Here is a 26,344-nt window from a genome sequence, read left to right on the forward strand (position 1 = left end):
TGTCATCTGATGGAATTATTTGTTCCATGGCCACTGTGCAGCATTAGTGCAGCAAGGAGTCAGTTTTAGACACATTGGCAAAACACGAGGAGCACCCTTCGCCCTTACCCATTTAATTTCCATACTTAAACCCGTTACACTTATTGTTGACGTGGTTACAAATCATTCCACAACAATGTGGAGGGGAATTATCCTGTGAAATCCACAGAACCATTTGTGGTGTGCATTTACAAAGCTAATGTTAACCAAAACAGCAGCGAAGACACTGCAATTGGATTCAGCAATGCCGAGCCGAAATCGGTCATTGTTCGTCAGCCTGTAACCAGTGTGACGCAAATCTACTTGAATATCAGGAGAACAAGGCTAAGTTTAAGATGAACTGAAAATTCCTCTGAGAATGCATTAATCAAAAGAGAGACCCTTTGGAAAGAACTTTATAAAATCATCCTTATCTTATTTCACAGAACACCGAGAGAAAAGATTTCCTGATAATGTGGACCATCAGTGAGTATCAAGATATGGCTTGCATTCATACAATGGTGGCAATATTTACAAAAAGCAATTTCACCACATCACATTCAATAGGACAGAAAAAGGTTGTGATATAGTTACAGCTAAATAAGAAAGATTAAAACTGTAATGTGTAATACAGCAAGTCCACTTGCAAGCTCAGAAATAATCAACATTTATTTCAAGTGACATTTTCTACACTTTCATCTTAAAGTGATCCGGTAATTAATCTATTATTCGGTTGAACACCAGCTATTTCATACTCGCCAAGCATTTTAAAGGCAATTTTTCAATCAGATTTCCCTGCTATCTATATAGCATCAGCAATAACAGTGTAGAATTCAATCCCGTTGGCAGTTCTAAACTAAAGAGACCTTTGTATTTAGGCAATTACCATATATATAAAAATGTATCATTGATATCTTATGCTTTTATCATTGATGATTGGGCCAAGAAATTAGACTACTAGTCACAGACAAGAAATAGCCCAGCTATTTGTCAGTGTACACAAAAAATGATTTTGCTGTTTGTTTTTTAATTAGAGCAGCCCAGCTGTCAACAACATACAAACTTGAGAAGTGACATAATTGTTTTAGTTGGTCAAAATAGTAAAGCCAGTATCAATAGAATATAGTCCAAACTAGCCCACCTCCCAACAGTTTGGTTTAGGTAGCTTCAGTACTTTGTCCCATTATTTGAGTATCTGCCAGTTTCCCCAGCATAAGGAAGTGCGTAGACCAGGTTTTCCATTTAAGTAATAGGCAGACAGCTTCTCCTTGGTGATTCATTGGGAGAAAAATAGCCTGTAACTGACCCAGGTTACATTTCCAGTTTGTGTTAAAACAGTCAGGGATGATTGCAAGGGAGCTAACTTGGCACATCTTGAAGGAAAATCAAAAAGAGAGTCAGATCACTGGTCTTTCTGATCATTATCCAATGATTCCTGATAAGTGTTTGGGCGAGGCAGTGATTGAGAAATAGGACTTGGTTTAGCTCAATCCAACCCCCTCTCCTCCTTATGGCAAAGCACATGCCTGAGTGTCCACAGGAGGGCAGCCCAATTCCTGGAAAGATCAACTGCCAGGAACCAGAAACTTGGTGAAACAAAATATTACAAAATGTACATTAAAAAAATACAAATAGCGTGCTCTTTCCATGTACACCAGTGAAAAGAGATCAGGGACAAAGTCAGCACTCACCCTTGCCGAATTGCACAGATACCATTCAGCACTATATGACAAAGGCAGAGTCTATCCAAAGAGTAATCATCCTTTATTACCAACAGTAGCCAATCTACTCAGCATGCAGTGCGAAATGGAGATTTCAAAGCACCAACCCCACATTGGCAACTCAATCTCATCTGCACAGAACTAGCATGTTTTTGTACTTCAATTCCAGTAAAGTTGCAGGTGGCTGGGATCCTGATAATAGCAGGAATAGTGATACAATATGCTTACTTGTAAGTGCATAGCAAGGCCTTCTCCAGTAGCAGGAAATATTGTGACCAAATGTACAGGATGGTTGGATTCCACAATTGATCAAGATGGGTTGAATAACTTTATCTTGTGATCTTGAACAGATTGAGATATTTTGCAAACTCTTTTAATCATAAAATGTGTGGTTGAACAACCATCAATCGCACAACATCTTTGGGTATCGCCAAACTCATTAACTGTGGTCACGGCTCATTTGTCTATCAATTAGTTCTGGCACAGAGATAGATTAAATTTTCTCAAACTAATTTTTCCATCATTTTAGACCTAATAAATTTGATACAAATAACCCTGGAGTTTGATGTTCACCTGGAAACAAGCCAAATCTATTTTTCAACACCATGAGAATGTATGAGGAAGAGAGTAAGCATATAGTTCAGAAACAGAACACATCCAACATTCATGATTACAGTACTAGGGTTAAAATAACTTGGGAAGCTATTCTGTAGCAAAGCAGTCCTGTGGGGGTGCACATTTAGCTAGCTACTACTTAAGCTGCATAATCAATACTCTATTTTGTGTCATTAATTGAGACAGTAACAAAAACAAGACTATTAGATAAGGGTCACCTTAAGTGTACTGGTAATGATTTGAGGTCAGATTGAACCAGAAATGAAGGTTCTTCAGTTAGTCTTGGAAACATTCCTAACATACAGTTCTATAGTTCTTGACAGAATGAAGCATCCCAATTTATAATCCAACAATCATATGCATTTTAAACAAGTTTCATCAATACAGTAAATGCTAAAATTGTTTTCTGCCACATTGGGTTTGAAATGTAGGACTGTTCTAACCAAGTTACTGATTGGAATGCTGTTACTGGAAAATAACATTGCTCTCTGGTACAAAGAGACGATGGTGGAGTGGAGGGATGTGGGTTTCAAGACTTTAAAGTCTTACTCTGCAATTTGCATGTGCAAACAGTTTTCATTAATGCAGGAGGAAGAATTATAGAAGAAATTGCCAACAGAATAAATTGATTAGATTAGGGTGAGAAAAAAACTGATAAAGAGCACAAAGATCAGGATGGATCCGTTGGGCTGCTTAATTGATTGCAAATCCTATTTATTAAATCAGTTTATCCCAGTTTCTGCAAACCTGTTGGGCTGTGAGACACAGATCAAAGAGTTTGTCAAGCATTGCAAAAATAAATCAAGAACTCTGATTGATAGGAACTGCACTGGAACCAAAGGAAACAACAGTTCATGAGGATTTCATGTGAAAATAATGCAAAATATTTCTTATTAAAATTAATTCCCATGTACTCATTGCTAAAATGGTGGATTACTAGCTGCAGAATATCAATTGGGAGGTTCTATAAGGCAAGAGAAAATGCTTTGTAAACCAATAGAAAATGCCCTGTAGTTAACCATGGATGAGAAAAGTGGATAATGAACATGTTTTCAGAAAGTGCCATGGTTTGACCAATAGTCTTTGGCCTAAGCCTGCATTGTAACTGTGCAATCAGCACAGGTGTGCGCTATATTAGATGGGAAAGGGAAATATGGTCATGTTGCAAAAAAAACTATTGCTGATCTGCATTAGACATTATTGTACAAATGTATGCAAATCACTCTTGCCAAAATGTCCAACCACATGTGGAGAATTGTTTGATGCCCTGTGAAATTGATTGACTGAAAACACATATGCTTGCAACTTGTGACTTTTACCCAACAATCATTTTACATGCAAGACAACACATAAGCTATCATATCAGGACATTCACTGTTCAAGATCGTTGGTAGATAAGCAGCCCCCCTCCATAGCAATCAGAACTGGATTTCTTTCTTCCTCGTTCATCCTGAAGGGAGATGTCCCGAGGCTAACTTTGGCCAGGATCAGCATCTTTGCTCTGCAATAAATCTGACCTTCATGGAAACAACTAGATGTGATTGTGATGCACTTTCCACACCACCAGAAAAGTGCAAATCTGAATGCTGAAAATCTAACTATATTTCTTCCTCCCTCCACCTCAGCTTTGAAAGCGCAAAGTGCTTGTATGCAAAAATCACCAGTAGATGTTCTCTTGAAAACTAGAAATATAAGGAACACTTAGCTTTTTTTCCCCCATTAGGAACTTATGACAGATACTGGAGTCATAATGCAAGGCTGATAGTTTGAGAAATTTCTCTGTGGAGAAATTGCAGTTAGCAAGATCCTTCTGCTTAATTTGGTCGAATTTGCATCAGAGTGACGAGGATATCATTGGGAGCCATCTGTTTTTCCAATGGGAACATTTCCAGAAGTTTCCAAATGTAAGCAAGTTTTCAATTATTAAATTGGTTCAAACATTTTTTAAGCTTCTAGGTCATCAACCCCGATCTAATGTACCCCCCACCCACCCAACCTCACCAACAATACCACTATCCCAATTTAGTTAGTATTTACTTTAAGCAGCAGAAACTCTCTCCATCCTCAGGCAAAAATCATCCAACAAAATACTGTTTTACACTTTCAATATACAGCATATCTAGCAACATGACCTGGAGTCCAAGGAGAAATATAAAGAAACAGATTTAGAAAATTTCTGGAAAGCATTCGAAGAGATTCAGCAGATCAATGTCCCTTCCTTGTTTAGAAAATTGTAGCATTTAAGTTCAAAAGGACAAAGAACCATCAGTGCTGATTTCTTGAGCAGGATGAAAAACAGATGTCCCAAGTATAAATTAGTCCAAACCATCAGAAGGCAGCTTCTTGTAAGAGGTCATAAGTTCTAGGAGCAGTCAAGGAAGTTCATCTCGATCCATTAGAAGGTCATTACCTGGAAAATTAATGATTGGAAAAAGCCATTTAGACTTTTAGCATGTCAGCACCAAGTTCAACTCAGATCAACATATACAAACTTCAATATTGGAGATATTTTCCATCAATATATTTAATAAACATAAATTTTACTGGACATTCTGGGGATAATTCCATCTCCAGAGAGAAGTAAATATGTGGAAGTCATCTCAAGGTGCTAAGGCAAAAATATTTCATAATACCTTTTACGGAGAGATGGCAGTAGAATGGGGTTAGGAGGGAGAGATAGATCAGCCATGAGGCAGAGTAGACTTGATGGGCAGAATGGCCTCATTCTGCTCCTAGAACGTATGACCCATGGACACGAGAGAGTAGATAGTAGGAGGCTAGGGTGGGAGGAAACTCATAAGGAGATGATGCAGGGGTGGATGGAGACTCGCGTGGAGCAGGACACCAGCCTGCATGCTGCAAGCTAACAATGCATATTCCATCCTTTCTGCATTAGCTCATCCATGAGCATTTATCAACATGGAAGTGGCCATTACCACCAGTTGGATCTATCCACATCTGACATCCAAATATGTACAGTGCCCTCAATAATGTTTGGGGAAAAAGACCCATCATTTATTTATTTGCCTCTGTACTCCACAATTTGAGATTTGTAATAGAAAAAAAAAATCACATGTGGTTAAAGTGCACATTGTCAGATTTTAATAAAGGCCATTTATATACATTTTAGTTTCACCATGTAGAAATTACATAGAGTGTTTATACATAGTTCCCCCCATTTCAGGGCACCATAATGTTTGGGACACAAGCAATGTCATGTAAATGAAAGTAGTCATGTTTAGTATTTTGTTGCATATCCTTTGCATGCAATGACTGCTTGAAGTCTGCGATTTATGGACATCACCAGTTGCTGGGTGTCTACTCTGGTGATACTCTGCTAGGCCTGTATTGTAGCCATCTTTAGTTTATGCTTGTTTTGGGGCTAGTCCCCTTCAGTTTTCTCTTCAGCATATAAAATGCTCTATTGGGTTCAGATCAGGTGACTGACTTGGCCACTCAAGAATTTACCATTTTTTAGCTTTGAAAAACTCCTTATGATTTTCTTTGCCCACATATTCAATACTGCATTAATCAAAGCTCTTCAGGTCCAAGTAAAATTTTAACATTAGGCAGCTCTCAAAAACTACAGCTCAAGTTTCTATTCAGAGGATTACATCGACTCATACAGCACAGAAAAAGGCCCTTCAGCCCAGCTCGACTATGCCAACCAAGATGCCCCATTTAAGGTTATTCCATTTGCCAGTATTTTGCCCATATCCCTCTAAGCCTTTCTTATCCTTGTACCTGTCCAAAGGCCTTTTAAATAACCTGCCTCAACTCCAAACCTAACAACCTGTTATAATACTTGGCAATTTCCCTGTAAAAGCCAGGGCTGCATGGAGTTGCTGCCTTACAGCGTCAGAGACCCGGGTTCGATCCCGACTACAGCTGCTTGTCTGTACGGAGTTTGTACGTTCTCCCCGTGATCTGCGTGGGTTTTCTCCGAGCTTCGGTTTCCTCCCACAGTCCAAAGATGTACAGGGTATTTCTAAACTTAAAAAAAACTAAACACTCTTTCTGAGGGGGGAAATAAGATACTCTTTCAACACTTAAGCATCTAGACAAACATTTGAATTGACAAAATAAGCAAACTATGGGCCAAAAGTGGATAAGAAGGAATAGTACAAGGCAAGTATGATGGTTAGCATGGACTTGGTGGGCCAAACTGCCTGTTTCTGTGCTGTGTAGGAAGGAAGTGCAGTTGCTGGTTTCAACTGTAGACACAAAAAGCTGGAGTAACTCAGCAGGACAGGCAACATCGCTGGAGAGAAGGAATGGTTGACATTTCGGGTTAATACCCTTTTTCAGAAGATGGGTCTCGACCCGAAATGTCACCCGTTCCTTCTCTCCAAAGGCGCTGCCTGTCCCGCTGAGTTACTCCAACATTTTGTGTTTATCTTCTGTTTCTGTGCTGTACGAATCTATGCCACTATTAGAAAGTGCCTAATTGAAGCTCTGATCTCAAGTATCCCTCCCTCAATGAATCTTGTGCCTCCAATATTCTAACTCTCCCACTCATATTCACCCCAGTATCTGGTTTTCTAGCTTGGTAATCAATTGTATGCCTTGTATATTCAAAATTGATTTTCATGGCTTGTTTATGACTGTTAGTTCAACTATAACTCTACCCTAGTTGAAAGGTTTAATATATTTTATATTTCATCAAGACTTTCTCCACAATACACCTTCAATGCTTTCCAAAGCAGTTTCCAGCAAATGCAGTACCTTTGAATTGTAGTGAATATTGTGACCAACAGTTTGTCTCCAAGCTCTGAGGTCTAAGCATTAGACTTACTTGCCGCAATGACACCTTGGACTTTGCTACGGTCGTTTTGTGTCGGTAGCAGAATTTGTGACTAGTCCACTTTTGGACTTCATCCGTTCCTGAACAGTTCCCGACTGCAGAGAAAAATAAAATAAAAGTGAAAACAAATTCCCCTGCATCATCAGGACCAAATATCAGAGCACAACGAGCACCTCTCATTTATTTGGCACCTTTCAAATCAATTCACAAACAAGGGAAATGCAGTTATGTCGCAAGGATGAGCAGCAGCCAAATTGGACATAACAAAATTACATCATCTGAAAAACTAGACAACCAGATAACACTTTGGCAATGTTATTTGCTCTCAAACAGAGCTATTTCCATGCACAAGAAATTGATTGTCGTTCCCTGCCAACCATCCATAAGGAGCGGCAGTGTGCCTGAACACAAGTTGTTAATGGCCAATATGCAGGTGTAACAAGTACAAGGAGAGCTGAATACAGGAATGACAAATTCTTACTGCAATTGTACAAGACTTTGTGCAGGACATCTGGCATATCATGTGCATTTTTCAGAATTCTATAACCCAGGTGGCTCTGCAGGATCAATCATGTATTCATTCCAAATATATTTAACTTGATTTCCGAACATTTCTGAGAAAATGACAATGTAATAAACATGATTGAAATGAATAGTAAAGCAGACTCTAAGGACCAGATAGCCTGCTGCTGCTGTTCCCATTTCTCAGGTCCTTACAATTGCTTTCAATGCATGAGCATCTTTCCATAACCAAGGACTGTACATAGAGGATGTAGTCTCAGGAATAGCCAGTATAACTCAGCATAAACCCCCCACCCAGACACACCCACCTTAGCATCCAAATCCTCAAGTAAGCGACAACATTGTTACCTCTGCTAATTATTTGTTGTACCTAGATATTAACGTTTTGTAAATTATGTATTGGGATACCACGATCCCTTTGTAATTACTTATGATTCAGCTCATTTCATTGTATTTTTCGGCCAATATTTCCACATTTCTTCATTAATCACTGTTGCTTGAAAGCCTCTTTAGACCTTCTCACAATTTGGTTTCCCATCTACTTTTGTGTCACCAGTGAAGTTAGAAAACCATAACTTTAGTGTATTCATCATTGATATGAACTGAAAAATGTTGAGGCCACAACACTGGTCCCTGTGGTACAATGCATTGCACATTGCCAATCAGAACAAGGCCTATTTATGTCTCATGTTTCACTCAATCTTCTATCCACACCAGTACATTATTTCTCATTATTTGTAATAACTTTTTATGCACCCTTTATCAAAGTGCCTCATCTCAATAAATAGGAGGATCTCACACTAAAACACCATGATGCCTCATCTCTCAAAATCTATCCATGCTCTCTGGAAATCACTGGCATAACATTGTTAATAATAGCTTTTAACTTTTCCTTCATGCAAATTTCATGCACCAGGTAAGGTATATTTCTGATGAAATTACACAATCTTGCTTTTATCTATGCAAAGGCTTTTAAAAAATGTCATAACTTCCTCCCTTCTACTGTCATCCAGCCTACATCTGGCTGCCATTACACCCATGTGTCAAGAGCAGCAGTGTATGTGCCAATATAACTGACAGTATCTGGCTATTGCCACACCCATCATTGGAAGGAGCTTCAATCCAAAGCATGTGTACTGATCATTTCCAAATCTGTCCCAACCTCATCTGGCATTTAGTTGTGTAATTTAATTTAACAACTCCAACCACAGATCCCAGAATGCACAAACCCTTGCTGCAGATTATAATGAGTTTTGAATGTTTCTTCATTCCAACTACCATTTCGCTGTGTAAACACTCAATTTTATCTAAATCTACCTCTCCCCCCAAATTTCAACCTTTGCAATCTGTCTTAACAATGTCTAACAGTACCCCAAACTTCATGCAGACCAGTTATTGTATCAGAGCAGAAAGTTGTCTGGTTTAATTAAGATTCAGAAAATACATCATCTATTATTGAGTATTAATTGGTTGGCTGGTAGATGCCTTTGCTCATTATAATGGATTCATTCTTACTACATGTCAATCACTAGCAGAACAATTAGAGACAATCACTTCAAAGATATAGAGGTTGCATTAATACATGATGTCAGGCCGCTCAATGGATTTCAGTTACAATGTAGGATATTTAAAGTGTAGCCTTGTAGAAATGTAGTAGTTTGGGGGCATTGTAAGCTCACACATCAGAAATAAATTGCTACTTAATCTGTTTGCGAAGTTGAGGGATAATATGATGTATGACACAGGGAAACTCAACTGTGCCAATTAACGCGGGTTTTGGGAACATCTATCAATCTTTTTTAATAAAATGGCAAATGACAATGCATCAATTCTTAAGGTAGGCTTAGAATTTGTCTGTGGAATGGAAAATGAAATTACAACTTAACAACTGAGGGACTACGATGCAGTGAAACAAGCAAATTGGCAACTAATAGTAATAGATTGTGAATTATTTGTAAATTTTGAAACAGCAGGCCTGATTAGCCATGATAACATTGAGTGGCAGGGCTGGCAGGCTTCAGGGTGGCCTCCTTTTGCACTTATTTCAAACTGTTCTGGTGTTCTCCATCTCTCATGTCTTCAATTCAAATTAACATGCTTCACCAATAACACAAACTGAAGAAGAGTTCTGGCCTGAAACGTCACCTATTCCTTTTCTCCAGAGATGCTGCTTGACTTGCTCAGTTACTCCAGCTGTGTGTTTATCCATGAGCTGTTATCGTGTACATCACTGTTTATGTGGCACTTCATTTAAAGCTTTCTGGAAATCAAAGCAATGCATCTACTGGTCCCTATCTATTAACTCTGCTTGTTAAATCCTCAAGAGTTCTATTGTATTTGTCAAAAATGATTTTCCTTTTATAGAACCATGCTGACGGTTTATTTGAATCATGCTTCTCTAAATAAAGAACTACGTATTCCTTGATACTTAAACCACGCAGCAAGTCCAACACTAGCACTTGCTCAGTACTGCACTGGTGATGTGAGCCTGTATTTTATTTGGATTGGGACTGGAACTGCAGTGAATAAAGGGAAGTGTAACTCTTATTTAATTTCTCTAAAGGCTTTGAATGCGTTTCAGTCAAGTTATCTGGTGCATATGAATTGGTCCAGGGAGCATCAGTTTATGAAACGGGGGAAGTCATGTCATTTCAGAACCACATCTCACCTTTGAAAATCCTTGGCTTGCCATATCTCCTGAACCAACGTGTGTCAAATGTACAAAGTTCATGGGCTCACCAATCATGCTTCTGTCGATCCGTTTCCGCTTTTTCTGCAACACATGAACACAGATTAACAGTGAACTGCACGATGACTTCCATCTACAGAAACCCAACTCACTGGTATTCAATTAAATCCTCACCAATTTAAGAAGAGTGTGTTCCTATTGCAGTATCTTTCTCGAGTTCCAACCCTTTACTCCAACTATAGTTTTTAACCCCTGATTTCTAATTCTGTCCTTGCACGCGCACATTTTCCATTGTTCCACCGTTGGTACTATTAGACAATAGGTGCAGGAGTAGGCCATTTGGCCCTTCGAGCCAGCACCGCCATTCAATGTGATCATGGCTGATATTCCTTCATCTGCCTGGGCCCTGAGTTCCAGAAGATCCTTCCTGGAGTCATTGATGGGAAATATCAAGAGACATCTTCGTCTGGTGTGGAACAAGGGATTGGCATTTAGGATTAGGGAATAAGAAACTTCTTCCTGCAGTAGGTTGTGAATGTTTGGAATATTTTAGTAGCTCATTCCTGAAGAACACCTTGGACCATGTCACAGCATTGTAATAACTATATTAACTCAGGTTACTTATTGTTCTCCAAGCATTCTGTGGTTGCATTTCATAGCATTGGAAACACAGCGCAGCTGTGCATAATCATCTTCCACAAATAGCAATGACTAGTTCATATGGTTTGTTAAATTATCTCAACCAAGGGTAAACATTGGTCCGGGTCACTAGGGCAGTCGTCAAAATGCTACATTCAACTTCTATCCAAGGGGGCCTGGTGGAGTTTTGGTTTCCCAAATGGAGCCCAACATGGGACCCATCAGCCTGCATTTTGTACGTAGATGGAATGAAATTTCATGTTCTAGTTAACTATTTTTAGGCCACAGACAAAGATTTAGATCAAAAACAGTGCCAAAGATACTATTCCTCAGTAAATAGAGAAATGAAAATAGAGAGCACAGGTTCATCCTCAATCCTTCATTATTTCCCCAAATAAATCTTGAATGCATCAAGTGGATTCTGAAGGTGGAAGAACCTCTTCAATAATTTAACCCCTTCGGGATATTTTAACTTCCAGAACTCTCCTTCCCTGTGGAGTTTCTGAAAGCACAACAAGTACTCCAATGAGCTTGAATTTAGTGTAATGTGTAGCGAGGTACAGTGAAAAGCTTTTGTTGCGTGCTAACCAGTCAGCAGAAGGACAATACATGATTACAATGGAGCCATCCACAGTGCACAGGTACATGATAAAGGGAACAAAGGGAATGCATTAAAGGTATCTGTGAGGTGTCACTGAAGTTGGAGTGGCATGATTGCATATCACCCCATCGTCGATTGAAGGAGTTATGTAGCACAATTACCCTTTGAAAAGCATCTTCCACGGATCATCCTCTGTGTCTCCCGCCTCCTACAATGTAATGCTACTTGCCTTTCAGCATTGCAGAGGGAACATACCTTCCACCGCTCCCTGCTTCATTCTGTCTATCTCCACCAACATGCACTTCCTTTCTTATTACACACTCTGTACAACCACAGAAGAGCCAACTCCTGCCCATTTCTTGCTTTCTTACACATCATCCAGTGACCCAATCAATACGCCAAGGTGAAACAGCTGTTCACGTACAGTCCTTTAGTTCAAAACTCGGGAAGAAATTCTATCCATTAAATATTCATGGAAAGGCCTGGGAACTACATGAGCCCATCATCATTGGTGAGCAGGTTATTAGAGGGGATTCAGAAAAGGCAGGATCTACATGTGTTTGGAAAGACAAGAACTGATTAGGGATAGTGTTCAAAAGGGAACTGCAGATGCTGGAATTCTGGGAAGGGAAGAATTGACGAGGCAGTTGCGGAGGGAGCGGTCTTTGCGGAAGGCAGACATGGGGGAGATGGGAAGATGTGGCGAGTGGTGGGGTCACGTTGGAGGTGGCGGAAATGGCGGAGGATTATGTGTTGTATTTGGCGGCTAGTGGGGTGAAAGGTGATGACCAGAGGGACTCTGCCCTTGTTGCGAGTGCGGGGATGGGGAGAGAGAGCAGTGTTACGGGGTATGGATGAGACCCCTGGTGTGAGCCTCATCTATGGTGGCGGAGGGGAATCCCCGTTCCCTGAAGAACGAGGACATTTCCGATGCCCTGGTGTGGAATGTCTCATCCTGGGAACAGATGCGGCGTAGGCGGAGGAATTGGGAGTAGGGGATGGAGTCTTTACAGGGGGCAGGGTGGGAAGACGTGTAGTCCAGATAGCCATGTGAGTCAGTGGGTTTGTAATGTATGTCGGTCAGGAGTCTGTCCCCTGGGATAGTGAGCATGGAAGTGCGCAAGGGAAATAATCTCACAAAGTTGATTGTGTTTTTTTCACTAACAAGATTAATGAGGACATTGTCTACATGGGATTTAGCAAGGCCTTTGTCAGGGTACAATATGGTAGGCATGTCTGGAAGGTTAGATTACTTGGGATCCATGGTGAGCTAACCAATTGGATACAACACTGGCTTGAAGGCAGAGACAGAAGGTGGTGGTATAGGATTGTTTTTCAGACTGGAGGATTGGAGAGAGTTGTGTGCCACGGGAATCAGTGCTGGGACCACTGCTGTTCATTATTAATGGTAATGATTTGCATGTGAATGTAGGTAGCAAGGTTAGCAATTTTTGCAGATCATATTCAAATTAGTGGGAAGCATAAGATTTGGAAGGGACATGAAAGATGACTTTTTCCACACAGAGGGTGGTGTGTGCATGGAATATGCTGCCAAAGGAAGTGGTTGAGGTGGTTACAACATTTATAAAAGTACTTGGACAGATACATGGATTGGTATGGCACAGGCAAGTAGGATTTAAACAACTTGGTCGGCATGGATGAGTTGGTCCGAAGAGCCCGTTACCCTGCTGCATCATTGTGTGATTCTACAACTATACATGAAACTCAACCAACTCAGATAAACAACTTTTTTGATTTGAGGTCTGGACAGTTATCATCGAACAATCACCAACAGTAATTGTTCTCTCTCCCTCTCCCCACAAATGCTGAATTTTAAGTATATCTGCATTATTTAAGATTTCCAGCAACTGCAGTGCCAGTATCTTTCAGTGCCAGTATTGTTTTCCTTCCCTCTTTCTGTTCTCATTCATCTTCTTCTACTTGTATCTCCTCCAGACAGAACAACTGTCTTTATTATCCCCTCTCAGCTGACAACACCACCATTGTGTCATTTAATCAGTCTTGGTCTCAGGCACAGACAATCCCAATCAGACATTCCCTTTACTATCTCCACCCCACACCCTTCTCTGCAACTTACAATGTGACGGTTTACTAACTTATCTTTATAGGAACCAGACTAGAATGTGAACCATTTCCCTCTCCAGAGAGACCACCTGGTCTTCCGTTTACACACTTACAGAAAACAAGCCCCTTTCCATTATTTTAGTCTCATGTAAACCTTAAACACTCTCCCACCTCCCACCCCAAAAAGACGCACACCCTGAGCTATTTCACCCAGCGGCAGGAGCTGATCCAGCAACACCCAGTTTACTTGTAGGCTTGCCTTCAAAATACGTAATATGTAATACGCCGGCAGTGCTCATTTGTGGTTAATTTCATCCCCCCCCCCACCCCCACCACGCTGCAATCATCACCGAGTCTATTGCTGGGGGCTCTGCCTGGAGATAAAGATCCACACGGTACCTAGTCCCACACACTCTGATGATACTAAGTGCTTAGTATTCATATGGAGTATTAGCAGAGCCTATTGTTTTATGCTGCAAATGCATTGAAATCCCCGTAACATAGGTAGTTCTCCATTCAGCTCATCACTCACACTGGCTCAAAGTGCTGGAGTGACACAGGGAATTAGACAGCATCTCAGAGAACATGGATAGGTAACTTTTCCCAGTCGGGACCGTTCTCCAAGCTGGAAGAGGTGAGGACAGGAAAAACTCAACAAGTGATAGTGAAAGTTCCTCTCCATCATTTATCCCAGACCCAAGCTGAAACTGCCCCTCAGGTGGCCATTAAAATGTCCATCAGTTATACTCCCTGGTGACCTGGGCAAATAATTATCCTTCAAACACTTTAAAATAAAGTTATTTTATCATCTCATATTTTTCCAGCGGTTTGGGAGAATTATTTTGGGATGTTCATGGGCTCTTTATCTATAGATCATACCATAAAATAAATAGAAAACAATGTTTTCATGTTTGGCTTACCGGCTGGGCCTTCTCCACTTCCGAACAGCCAAAACACAACCAAAATTCGCTCATTTCGCCAAAAGATTCCTCCAAACAAAATCAGATGACCCGGTGAGTCTTTTCTCACAAGAAATAGGTCCAGGAGGCAGAGGTTGACCACGAGGTTTACCCCCCTCTACCCACACTGAAGTAAGGGGGGCTGCTTTCAATGTGGGCGGAGGTCCACAATTGGTGAATGTCAACGTTAGGGTAGGCAGTTCCCTGGAACATCAAATTTCCCCTTCACACCTGGATCGAAACCTGCTTTGAGGAGAAGACGATTAGTAATTCAATTTCAGGATCAATTCTGGGTAGGAAACAACAAAACAGAATTCTCTCTAATGCCCAGAGACATTTAGCTCTTACAGAAATGGATAATTCATTGCAGCCCAGAATTAAATCACTCTTTCTCCCTTCTTCACCTGGCATCCTCTCCCAAGCATTGATTTGTGGAACACCAGGACCCTTCCTTCCCCTGTGTCAAGACCTCTAATTTAATCAGCCAATCTTGATAACAAGTCTCAACCGAGCATTGGACTAGTCAGCTAAACTGCTGAGAATGCAGGCATGCCAGTCGAGTGATGATCTAAACATGAAACATTTTACAAGAACCTGTGAAACACCAAGAATGTTTTACTGCTAGAAGTGCAATGTTTCCAGTGTCATGCAAATTCCAGTGCTTCTTTTGAAGAGAAGGGATGAAAGATAATATTCCTCCCATGCAGTGAATCTCCTGGACTACTGAGACCACCAAAGTTAATTTCAACTGATTTGTGAAGGGATTTTAACCTTTGTATACGATCCAATTTTAAATTAATCCAGGCATGCCGAGACCAAACTCCTCTCGTACATCTGATTGGGCTTTTACAACTAGACTAGTGACAACCAGATTATTTGGGGATTGGAAAGCTATCAAAATTAAAGAGTTTTAGCCTTATGGTTTATTATTGTCATGTGTATGTAGATGGCGAAAAAGTTGTCTTTGTTAGTCAGATCATACCATATACGAGCGAGTACAATCAAACCGCACACAAGTACAATGGGCAGTGCGAACTGAGAAAAATAAACAGTGCAGAATATATTGTTACACATTGGAGAAGGAAGGATAAAAAAACAAATAGTTTATGTTTATTATTGTAATGTGTACTGAGGTACAGTGAAAAGCTTTGCTTTGCATGCTATCGAAACAGATCAGTAGCCACTGATAGACACAAAGTGCTGGAGTAAATCAGCGGGTCAGGCAACATCTCCGGAGAAAAAGGATAGACAATGTTTCAGGGCGGGATCTTTCTTCACACCATGCATTAATGTTGGAGGTGGGGGGTGGGGGGGGGGGGAAGATAGGTGACAGCCTCAGGATATGTTGGCACAGTCAGTTATACTCAAGGATGAGAAGTGAGACCCAGCCAGATGAATCTTGGAATAGCAGAACACTCTAACCATTCAGCAGTCTGATACCAGAGTTAGAAGCTGTTCCTGAGCCCATTTACCAGCACAGTCCGTAGCCTATTATGTCTTGGCAACTATTCAAGTGCTCATTCAGATGCTTCTTAAATGATGAGAGTACCTGTCTCCACCACCTTCTCAAGGAATGCTTTCCAGATTCCATCCACCTCTGGGTGAAGAAATTCTTCTCCAGAAGATCTCTCTCGTCATCTACTCGTCATCTTAAATCTCTGGGATATACTTGGGGAAGAAATCTACCCTATGAAGAATTCTTATAATATTGCATTATTCTAACTGGTCTCCCTCTAACCTCCTCTGCTCCAGGGTAAACAAGTCCAGACTAGTTCAGTCTCTCCTCGCAACTGAAAATTCCATCCCAGGCAACATCCATGTGAATGCTGTCTGCACCCTCTCCTACCCCAATCACATCCTTCCTATGGTGTGGTGTTCACAATCCCACACAGTATTCCATCTGTGGCCTAATAAATGTTTTATAAAGTGTAGACACAATGAACTGTAGATAGTGGTTTACATAAAGGTGAAGTGCTAGAGTAACTCAGCAGGTCAGGCAGCATCTCTGGAGAACATGGACAGCATCCTGTATGCCTTTGTCACAACCCTATGCTGCTATGTTCAGAGATCTTTACTTCTACACCAAGGTCCCTTTCTTCCTCAATACACCCAAGTTCCCAATCATTCATGGTATATTTCCTACCTTTATTAAATATACCCCACCCCCTCCTGCCCAAATCCCCAAATGCATCACCTCATACTTACCAGGATTAAACTCCATCTGCAATTACCCTGCACAATTTACCAGCTGATCAATCTTTAGTTTAAAAGAACCCTCCTCTCTGGAATTCTCTGCCACAGAAGGCAGTGAAGGTCAATCCACTGGATGTTTTCAAGAGAGAGTTAGATATAGCTCTTGAGGCTAAATGAAGCAAGGGATATGGGGGAAGCAGGAACGTAGTACTGATTTTAGATGATCAGACATGATCATATTGAATGATGGTGCTGGCTCAAAGGGCCAAATGGCCTAGTCCTGCACCTATTTGTCAATGTTTCTATCAACATCAATGTTCATCTTACTAATCATACCTCCTACTTTCACATCCAAGAGTCAGTAATCATGGGTTCAATGCCCACTGCAGTCACTCAAGCATAAATTCAGCAGTGCCAGAGGACTAGTGTTGGTGAAGCAATGCACTACTCTTGGACGGACCGTCCATAAAAGAAAACTTGAAACAAAAGCTTCATCTACTCGCTCAGCCAGATGTAAAAGTATCTCCTGCTCTTTGTTTCAAAACGATGGAGGTTCACCCAGTCCCCAGGGCCAACATTTATCAATCAAATAACACTAACAGTGCGAATAGTTGGTCTATGCTTACATTGCTTTGTGTAAGAGTTTTCTATGCACAGATTGCCTGCTGTAATTCATACAGCATAGCAATAACTGCAATTTGTTACAAAGCTTGTGGGATCCACAGGGACGACTAGATGACACTAAGTCTTTGCACTTTCTGCCAGTTGTCACATCCTTAGGAGGTGCAAAAGCACATTACATCTAACAAAGGCCAATTCTGAATGTTTAAGGAAGAACTGCAGATGCTGGAAAAATCGAATGTAGACACAAAATGCTGGAGAAACTCAGCGGGTGAGGCAGCATCTAAGGAGAGAAGGAACAGGCAACGTTTTGGGTCGAGACCCTTCTTCAGACTGATGTCGGGGGGGGCGGGATAGAAAGGAAGTCTACTGTACACAAAATTGCTGGAGGAACTCAGCGGGTGCAGCAGCATCTATGGAGCGAAGGAAATAGGCGACGTTTCGGGCCGAAACCCTTCTTCAGACTGATGGGGGGTGGGGAAAGAAAGAAGGAAAAAGGGGAGGAGGGGGAGCCCGAGGGCGGGCGGATGGGAGGGTGGGAGGAGACAGCTAGAGGGTGAAGGAAGGGGAGGGGACAGCACAGGCTAACCAAATTGGGGGAATTCAATGTTGATGCCATAAGGGCGCAAGGACCCCAGACGGAATATGAGGTGCTGTTCCTCCAATTTCCGCTGTTGCTCACTCTGGCAATGGAGGAGACCCAGGACAGAGAGGTCGGATTGGGAATGGGAGGGGGAGTTGAAGTCTACTGTCTGCCTCTTCCTTTCTTTCCTTTCTTTCCTTTCTCTCCCCCTTCCCCCCCCCCCCCCCCCGACATCAGTCTGAAGCAGGGTCTCGGCCCGAAAAGTTGCCTATTCCTTCTCTCCATAGATGCTGCCTCACCCGCTGAGTTTCTCCAGATCTTGTGTCTACCAAAGACAATTCAGAGGTGTGTAACTTTTGTTATGCAGGATTCGTGACAGCTTGTTTGTATTGCAAGATCCCACAACAGCAGTCGAGGCACACCAGCAAATCGTAGTGGTGAACAGATGTTAGACCAGGCCAAAAAAAAAACCTAAGTGCAAAGATCTTTGAGACATTATTGGTGGATGGCGATATATTTTGAAACCACACCCAAAGGGAAAGAGGTCAGACTGGTTTGCTGGTTAAAGGACAAATTAAATCAAGGAGAGAGAAATCTGATTATACTGCAGTCTTACACTGGTACCGTCTGAATGTTTCCACAACCTATAGGCTTGCCTAACGTCTTCAGATAGCTAGTATCCCAGTCTAGCATCCTGAAGAATACGAGGTCAATGAAGGACTTGACCAGATAGATGCAGGGTTAACATTTATCTGAGCAGACTGTCTACAACTTGCAGCCAAGACTGTCAAAATAAAGGATCCACTCTTTACAACAAATAAATTTTGTTACGCTGTGGAGAGCAAACCTTTTAAATTCTCTCCTCAAGAGGACAATGGAGACTCGATCGCTGTGTGTATTCATGACAGAAAGAGCGAGATTCAGGAACTCAGTGCGGATGGGGTTATGCAGAACTAGACAAACAGCCATGATCGTGTTGGATGGTCGGTCAGACACAAGGGACTGAACTGTTTACTTCTGCTTCTATTTAAAATATATTTACAATGCAATGGTGGAACAAGTTTTCAGGGTTTGAAATAAATTTTGATCTCTACCTCAAAACTCACATGGGTAAAGGAGTATAATGTAATTTGCAATTCTCCATTTTGAAAGAATGAAAAAGCAATTTAATGAGATTTAATCTAATGAAATGAGACCACAATATACTGTGACCTGGGAGTTCTCCTACCTGATGCACAGAGGGGGGCATCAGGTGCAGCAGGTCTTTATTACAAGGGGCATGGAGTATAAAAGTGGGGAAATGTTGATGCGACTTCACACCTGGAGTACTGCATACAGTTTATGCTTCTGTCCCAGCCCTATGTTAAAGTTAATCTTAGAGGGATTAGAGGAATGAGTAGCGATTTTATGCAACATAAAAAATAAGTGAGATTGACAGGGTAGATGCCAAGAGGATATTTTCTCTTGTGGGGTCATCTACAATTAGGGTGGGCCTAATTTCAGAGGCTTAGTTGTGGCAGCTGCAGAGGATGAACAACTGGATATTTTAAAGACAAAATCTGATAGATATTTAAATAACAAGAGTGTGGGAGAGTCATATTGAAGGCAAGCCATAATCTTATTGAATGCTGGAGAAATTCTCAATGTGGATAATTGACCTGCTCCTAAGATGGGGTTAAGGAGAGAGCATTCATGTTGCGGCCCTGTTTCCACCACCACGCACAAGAAGCAACAAAACAGACACCATTGTATGTAGATGGCGAGAAGTGTGTTTCAGTTCTGGCTGAACAACTTCTAATCTTGTGTGTGGACTCGATAAGAAGAAGACCTGCCTAAAATAGACACAAAATGTTGAAGTAACTCAGTGGGACAGGCATCATCTCTGGGTTGAAGCAATGGGTGACGTTTCGGGTTGAGGCCCTTCAGACATTCTTCAAGTCTGAAGAAGGGTCTCGACCGAAAATGTCACCCATCCCTATCCAGAGATGCTGTCTATCCCACTGAGTTACTTCAACATTTTGTGTCTATCTTTGTCTCTTTGGTTTAAACCAGCATCTGCAGTTCCTTCCTACTCCCGTTTGTTTGTATTCTGATGAAATCACCTATTGATACACTTTAGCTTGGCCGGTCAAAACCATTAGAACAACTGAACATTGTGTGTGTGTTTTCCCTTGTGCATGTCAGATGGAAGAACAGACACTGGGCGTTTTGGGTTCTACATTATTGGCTGGCAATCGTGTCTGCAGGAGCCTCAAACTTCTACGTTTGCGGTTACAGCAGGAGCACCAAATAAGGCAGGCACTTCAACTTTTAAGAGACATATGGACAAATACATGGTTATGAAACGTTGAGGGTGATATGGCAGGTAGTTGGACTGGTGTCGGTGGGCATCTTGGTAGGCGTGGACAGGTCGGGCTGAAGGGCCTGTTTATGCGCTGTGTGACAAGTTGGTAATTGGCTCTCGAACGTCCTTGGAGAACATGTAAATCAGTCTGGTGAAAGAGAAATGTCTGAACACCCAGCGCTGAGAGGCAATGAAATGTACAATAAACTGCCCACATCATCGGAAATAACAGATTCAACCTGTGGAGCTCTGCTTGTGAAGAGAATGTCGGCGACACTGTGTTAAACCCAGACTCGTCGACATAAACGTGACGGTGTGTAAACTAAGCGAACTGCTGGGAGCGGCCCAGGGGAATAATGCTTCCATTTCACAGGCACTCACTTTTGGGGGGAAATGTGTTGGGATTTCCTGGCGTGGCGAACGGCGCTAGAGAAATGTAAGTGTTGCTTTCGCTTGTGAAGGAAGGAAGGGGACAGAGACCCAGGGGTACTCACGAATGCCCGGGATAGAACAGGTCAGAGGAGCCAAGTTGACAAGATTGAGTAACCAACCAACCAGAGTCTACGGGCGGGCGGGTAAAGAGGAAGTGTGGCGAGGGAGGTAGCGAGACTAGTCTTACAACACGGCCGTTGCTCAGCCGCTGCCCGTGGCATCCATTGCACCAACAAGACAGGCACTTTCAACCTTTGCTCAATCGCCTTCCACTGGAAGCGAAGTGCCCGCCCGCTCGCCAGTGTGTCGCCTTCGGCGTGGGAAACCCAACGCCTGCCCCCCTCAGCCGCTTCCCAAAGCCCCCTCTCCCCTCCCCCTCTCTCTCTCCCCCTGACTCACACACAGGTTTCAGTGAAAATTCATTTTCGAAATAAAACAGAAATGGTGCGGACGCCGCCAAATCCACAGCCGGTGTGTGTAAAAACCATGGCCCTTCAGGAAGTGACTCCAACCCGCATAAAACCTAACCAAAGATGGAAACTTTTTCCAGTCCCTGCCTCTCTTGTTCACCTCCGTCTACTCGCCTGTGTGGAGAAGCTGGTCTGGGCGCCGGCAGTCCCACTCAACCGGTCGCTACAAGAGTTCCGACGACAGGAACACTTGGCTTCGCGTTTCGATACAGGAAATGAAAGGGGATTTCAACTTTTACTCTTGACTTACCCTTCACCGGCGGCTCCGGCTCCAAACGGCTGAAAGTCAAGGTCGTCTCAACAGAAATATCAACAAATACGAAGAGAGGCCATTCCTTGTTCCTCGGCCGGATCCTGCCCTGCCCTGCGCTGTGAGGTGTGGCTCAACCCTCGCCCAGTGTGAGAGAGAGAGAGAGTCAGTGCGGCTTCTCTCGCCCTTTCCCACGAGTGATTCAGACAGAGAGAGCGCCACCTCGGGGTATAGCGAGCGCACAGCCGCCGGAGAGGTGGGCCTTGGACAAGCCGTCAGCACCAGAATAAATGGCAAGCCTTTGTACAGATACCTCCATGACAAGACAAGACAAGACAAGACGCTGCATTCAGTGGTTTGGGACAAGCTGACACTCTGAAGAAGGGTCTTAACCCGAAACGTCATCCATTATTTCGCTCCAGAGATGTTGCCCGTCCCGCTGTTACTCCAGCATTTTGTGTCTGTCTTCGGTCTAAACTAGCATCTGCAGTTCCTTTCTGCAACTCACACCCTCACCCTGACACACCAACACCTACAACCTCACCCCAACACCTACACCTCACCCCAACACCTCACCCCAACACCCTCACCCCAACACCTCACACCCTCACCCCAACACCTACACCTCACCCCAACACCTACACCTCACACCCTCACCCCAACACCTAGACCGCACCCCAACACAACACACCGCCCCCACACCCACCCCCCAACCCCCAACCCCAACACCCCCCTCACCTCACCTCAACACTACACCACCCGCATACCACCGCTACCGACACCTCAGACCGCACCCCAACACCTACACCGCACCGCCGCACCCAACACCACACCCCAGACCCGCACCCCAACACCACCGCACACTCACCGCAACACCGACACCTCATACCCACCCAACACCGACACCTCACCCGCACCCCAACACCGACACGCCACACCCGCACCCCACACCGACACCCAGCCCTCGACCCTCACCCAAACACTCTCACCTCACACCAACACCTACACCTCACCCCAACACCCTCACCCCAACACCTACACCTCATACCCTCACCCCAACACCTACACCTCACCCCAACACCCTCACCTCACACCCTCACCTACACCTCACACCCTCACCCCAACACCCTCACCTCACACCCTCACCCCAACACCTACACCCCAACACTCTCACCTCACCCCAACACCTACACCCTCACCCCAACACCTACTCACCTACACCTCACCCCAACATCCTCACCTCACACCCTCACCCCTACACCTCACACCCTCACCCACACCCTCACCCTAACACCTACACCTCACCCCAACACCTACACCTCACACCCTCACCTACACCTCACACCCTCACCCCAACACCTCATACCCTCACCCCAACACCCACACCTCACCTCCTCACCCCAACACCTACACCTCACCCCCACACCTCACACCCCAACACCTACACCTCACCCCCTCACCCACACCTCACACCCTCACCCCAACACCCTCACCCTGACACTGTCCTTTAAAGCGGTCAACAGAACTGCACACAATACTCTAAAAATGGCCTAGGCAAGGTTTTATAACATTTACATTTATACTCAACACCTTGCCAAATCAAGGCCAGCATGTAGCACGCCTTCTGTACCAACCTATCCTCTTGTGTGACCACTTTCAGGGACTTGTGGACTTGCACCACAAGATCCCTCTGTACCTCAATGCCTTTCAGAGGCCGGACATTTACTTTATAATTTCCTCTTACATTTGACCTCCCAAAGTACAACATCTGAAGAAGGATCACAACCTGAAACATCACCCATCCTTTTTTCCAGAGATGCTGCCTGACCCACTGAGTTGCTCCAGCACTATGTGTCTATCTTTGGTATAAACCGGCATCTGTGGATCTTTGTTTCTATCTGCCATTTGTCTGGATTAAACTCCAACTGCCATTTTTCTGTCATATTTCCTACTGATCTACTTCCAGCTGGATACTTGGTTATTCACTCCCTATATATAACTCTATTCCAATTTTTGTATCATCTGCAAACTTGCTAATCAATCATGTCATGTGATAGGAGCAGAATTAAGCCAGTAGGCCCATCAAGTCTACTCCATCATTCACCCATGGCTGATCTATTTCTCCCTCCTAACCCCATTCTCCTGCCTTCTACCCATAACCCCTGACACCTGTACTGATCAAGAATATAACTCTGCCTTAAAAATATCCACTGACTTGGCCTCCACAGCTGTCTGTGGCAAAGAATTTCACAGATTCGCCACCCTCTGACTAAAGAAATTCCTCCCCATCTCCTTCCTAAAGGAACATCCTTTACATTCTGATTCTTTGACCTCAAGTCCTAGAATCTCCCACTAGTGGAAACACCCTCTCCACATCCCCTCTATTCAGGCCTTTCACTATTCTGCATGTTTCAATGAGGTCCACTCTCATTCTTCTAAACTCCAGCGACTACAGGCCCAGTGCCGACTAACGCTCGTCATATGTTAACCCACTCATTCCTGGAATAATTCTTGTAAACCTCCTCTGGACCCTCTCCAGAGTCAGCATGTCCTTCCTCAGATAGGGGCCTAATCCTCCTACAATTTTTGTGCAAACCATTTGTACAAATCACTGAATGAAATCATTGAGTTGAACAATGCTGACATCATTAGCAGCTGCATTGTCCTATGCGGCTTACATCACAACTCATGTGACATCATTTTAACTGGCAGACTGAGAAGTAAGTTTGTTTTTTTATTATTGTATTGAGGTACAATATAGATGATGATTAATATATGGCAACAAATGTACGAATATTCCAAAATAAGAATAAGGAACTAATCTGTCGTGTTCTGATACAAACGGGGGATAAAAACCTTTCTGTTGAAACATAAGGCCAAGGGGTTCCCAACCTTTTTCGTCCCGTTTACTCTGGCACCTTTAATAGCACATATTAATGTTATTTCACTTATTAATGAACAACTAATGATGAACAGATACCGGTATACCAGAACCAAAAACAGTCAGTCAATGAGAACAAATATGTACAAATCCAGAATTGACAAATTTACCCCCTGGGTAGGCGAAATTTACCCCAGGTTGGGAACCCTTGCTGTAGGCTAAGGAGCCTTGTAAATTCACTTTACGTTTAGTTTGTCACGTGTACCGAGGTACAGTGAAAAACATTTGTTGCTGGCTAACCAGTCATCAGAAAGACAATACACTGATTGCAATCGACCCATTTACAGACTATAGATATATGATGAGGGAATAACGTTTAGTGCAAGGTAAAGCCAGCAAGGTCCGATCAAGAATAGTCCGAGAGTCACCCAAGAGGCAGCTCAGCACTGCCCCTCGGGATGATTCAGTTGCCTGATAACATATAATATAATGATAATGGTGGGATCAACATTGTGAAGCTCGGGAAGTGGACGTGGACTCCATGCAGAGCGGACCAGTCTGTGCTTCAGTTCACCTGTACCGGGAGCTGCCACTAAGTGGAACGCCGGCTGTAGCAGAATCCCTGATTAAAACTGGGATTAATTTCAGAAAAACAGAGATTGTGGTGTATCAAGCGAGGAATCAGGGAGGAGGAGAGGAGATAGGTGGGGGAGATGAGATAGGTGTGGGGGAGAGAGGGGTGAGGGAGATGGATGGGAGAGGAGAGTGAGGGATAGGGGAGAGGAGGGGGGAGTGGGGGAGAGGAGAGTGAGGGATAGGGGAGAGGAGAGTGAGGGATAGGGGAGGGGAGAGTTAGGCATAGGGGAGAGGGGAGTGAGGGATAGGGGAGAGGGGGGGGGGAGTGGGGTAGAGGAGAGTTAGGGATAGGGGAGAGGAGAGTGAGGGATAGGGGAGAGGAGAGTGAGGGATAGGGGAGAGTGGTGGGGGAGTGGGGGAGAGTTGAGTTAGGGATAGGGGAGAGGAGTTTGAGGGATAGGGGAGAGGGGAGTTAGGCATAGGGGAGAAGGGAATGAGGGATAGGGGAGAGGAGGGGGGAGTGGGGTAGAGGAGAGTTAGGGATAGGGGAGAGGAGAGTGAGGGACAGGGGAGAGGAGAGTGAGGGATAGGGGAGAGGGGAGTGAGGGATAGGGGAGAGGAGGGGGGAGTGGGGGAGAGGAGAGTTAGGGATAGGGGAGAGGAGAGTGAGGGATAGGGGAGAGGAGAGTGAGGGATAGGGGAGAGGGGAGTGAGGGATAGGTGAGAGGAGGGGGGAGTGGGGGAGAGGAGAGTTAGGGATAGGGGAGAGGAGCGTGAGGGATAGGGGAGAGGAGAGTGAGGGAGAGGGGAGTGAGGGATAGGGGAGAGGAGAGTGAGGGATAGGGGAGAGGAGAGTTAGGGATAGGGGAGAGGAGAGTGAGGGATAGGGGAGAGGGGAGTGAGGGATAGGTGAGCGGCGCGGGGGGAGTGGGGAGAGTGAGAGTTAGGATAGGGGAGAGGAGAGTGAGGGATAGGGGAGAGGGGAGTGTAGGTATAGGGAGGGAGAGTAGGGAGGGTAGAGGAGAGTTAGGGATGGGAAGAGGAGATGTGAGGGATCGGCGGAGAGGGGATAGGGGAGAGGAGGGGGAGAGGGGAGAGGAGAGTTAGGGATAGGGGAGAGGGGTGGGGGAGAGGAGAGTTAGGGATAGGGGAGAGGGGTGGGGGAGAGGAGAGTTAGGGATAGGGGAGAGGGGAGTGAGGGATAGGGGAGAGGAGAGTGAGGGATAGGGGAGAGGAGAGTGAGGGATAGGGGAGAGGAGAGTGAGGGATAGGGGAGAGGAGGGGGAGGTCTGGACAAAGGCGGAGGAACACACGCGGCTGCTCTGCGGCTCGTCAAGTAGT

The 26,344-nt window shown here is 43.8% G+C and overlaps 1 protein-coding gene across 2 annotated transcripts; it reads right to left on the reverse strand.

Annotated features, from left to right (window-relative positions):
• Positions 1 to 418: 418 nt before the first annotated feature.
• cdc42se1 (CDC42 small effector 1) lies at positions 419 to 21,740 on the reverse strand. Of its 2 annotated transcripts, none has more exons than XM_033015899.1 (5): positions 21,547 to 21,740; positions 14,615 to 14,896; positions 10,349 to 10,453; positions 7,150 to 7,253; positions 419 to 4,764 (listed from the first exon to the last, which is right to left on the reverse strand). In XM_033015899.1, exons 2-4 carry the CDS (start codon positions 14,666 to 14,668, stop codon positions 7,176 to 7,178), a joined length of 237 nt encoding a protein of 78 aa, XP_032871790.1. In that variant the 5' UTR covers positions 14,669 to 14,896; positions 21,547 to 21,740; the 3' UTR covers positions 419 to 4,764; positions 7,150 to 7,175. The 2 variants fall into 2 exon arrangements, with proteins under 2 accessions (XP_032871790.1, XP_032871791.1); XM_033015900.1 differs by having other exon boundaries at positions 14,615 to 14,899.
• Positions 21,741 to 26,344: the final 4,604 nt, after the last annotated feature.

Source organism: Amblyraja radiata, chromosome 47, assembly GCF_010909765.2.
Source record: "Amblyraja radiata isolate CabotCenter1 chromosome 47, sAmbRad1.1.pri, whole genome shotgun sequence".
In the NCBI taxonomy this organism is placed as follows: domain Eukaryota; kingdom Metazoa; phylum Chordata; class Chondrichthyes; order Rajiformes; family Rajidae; genus Amblyraja; species Amblyraja radiata.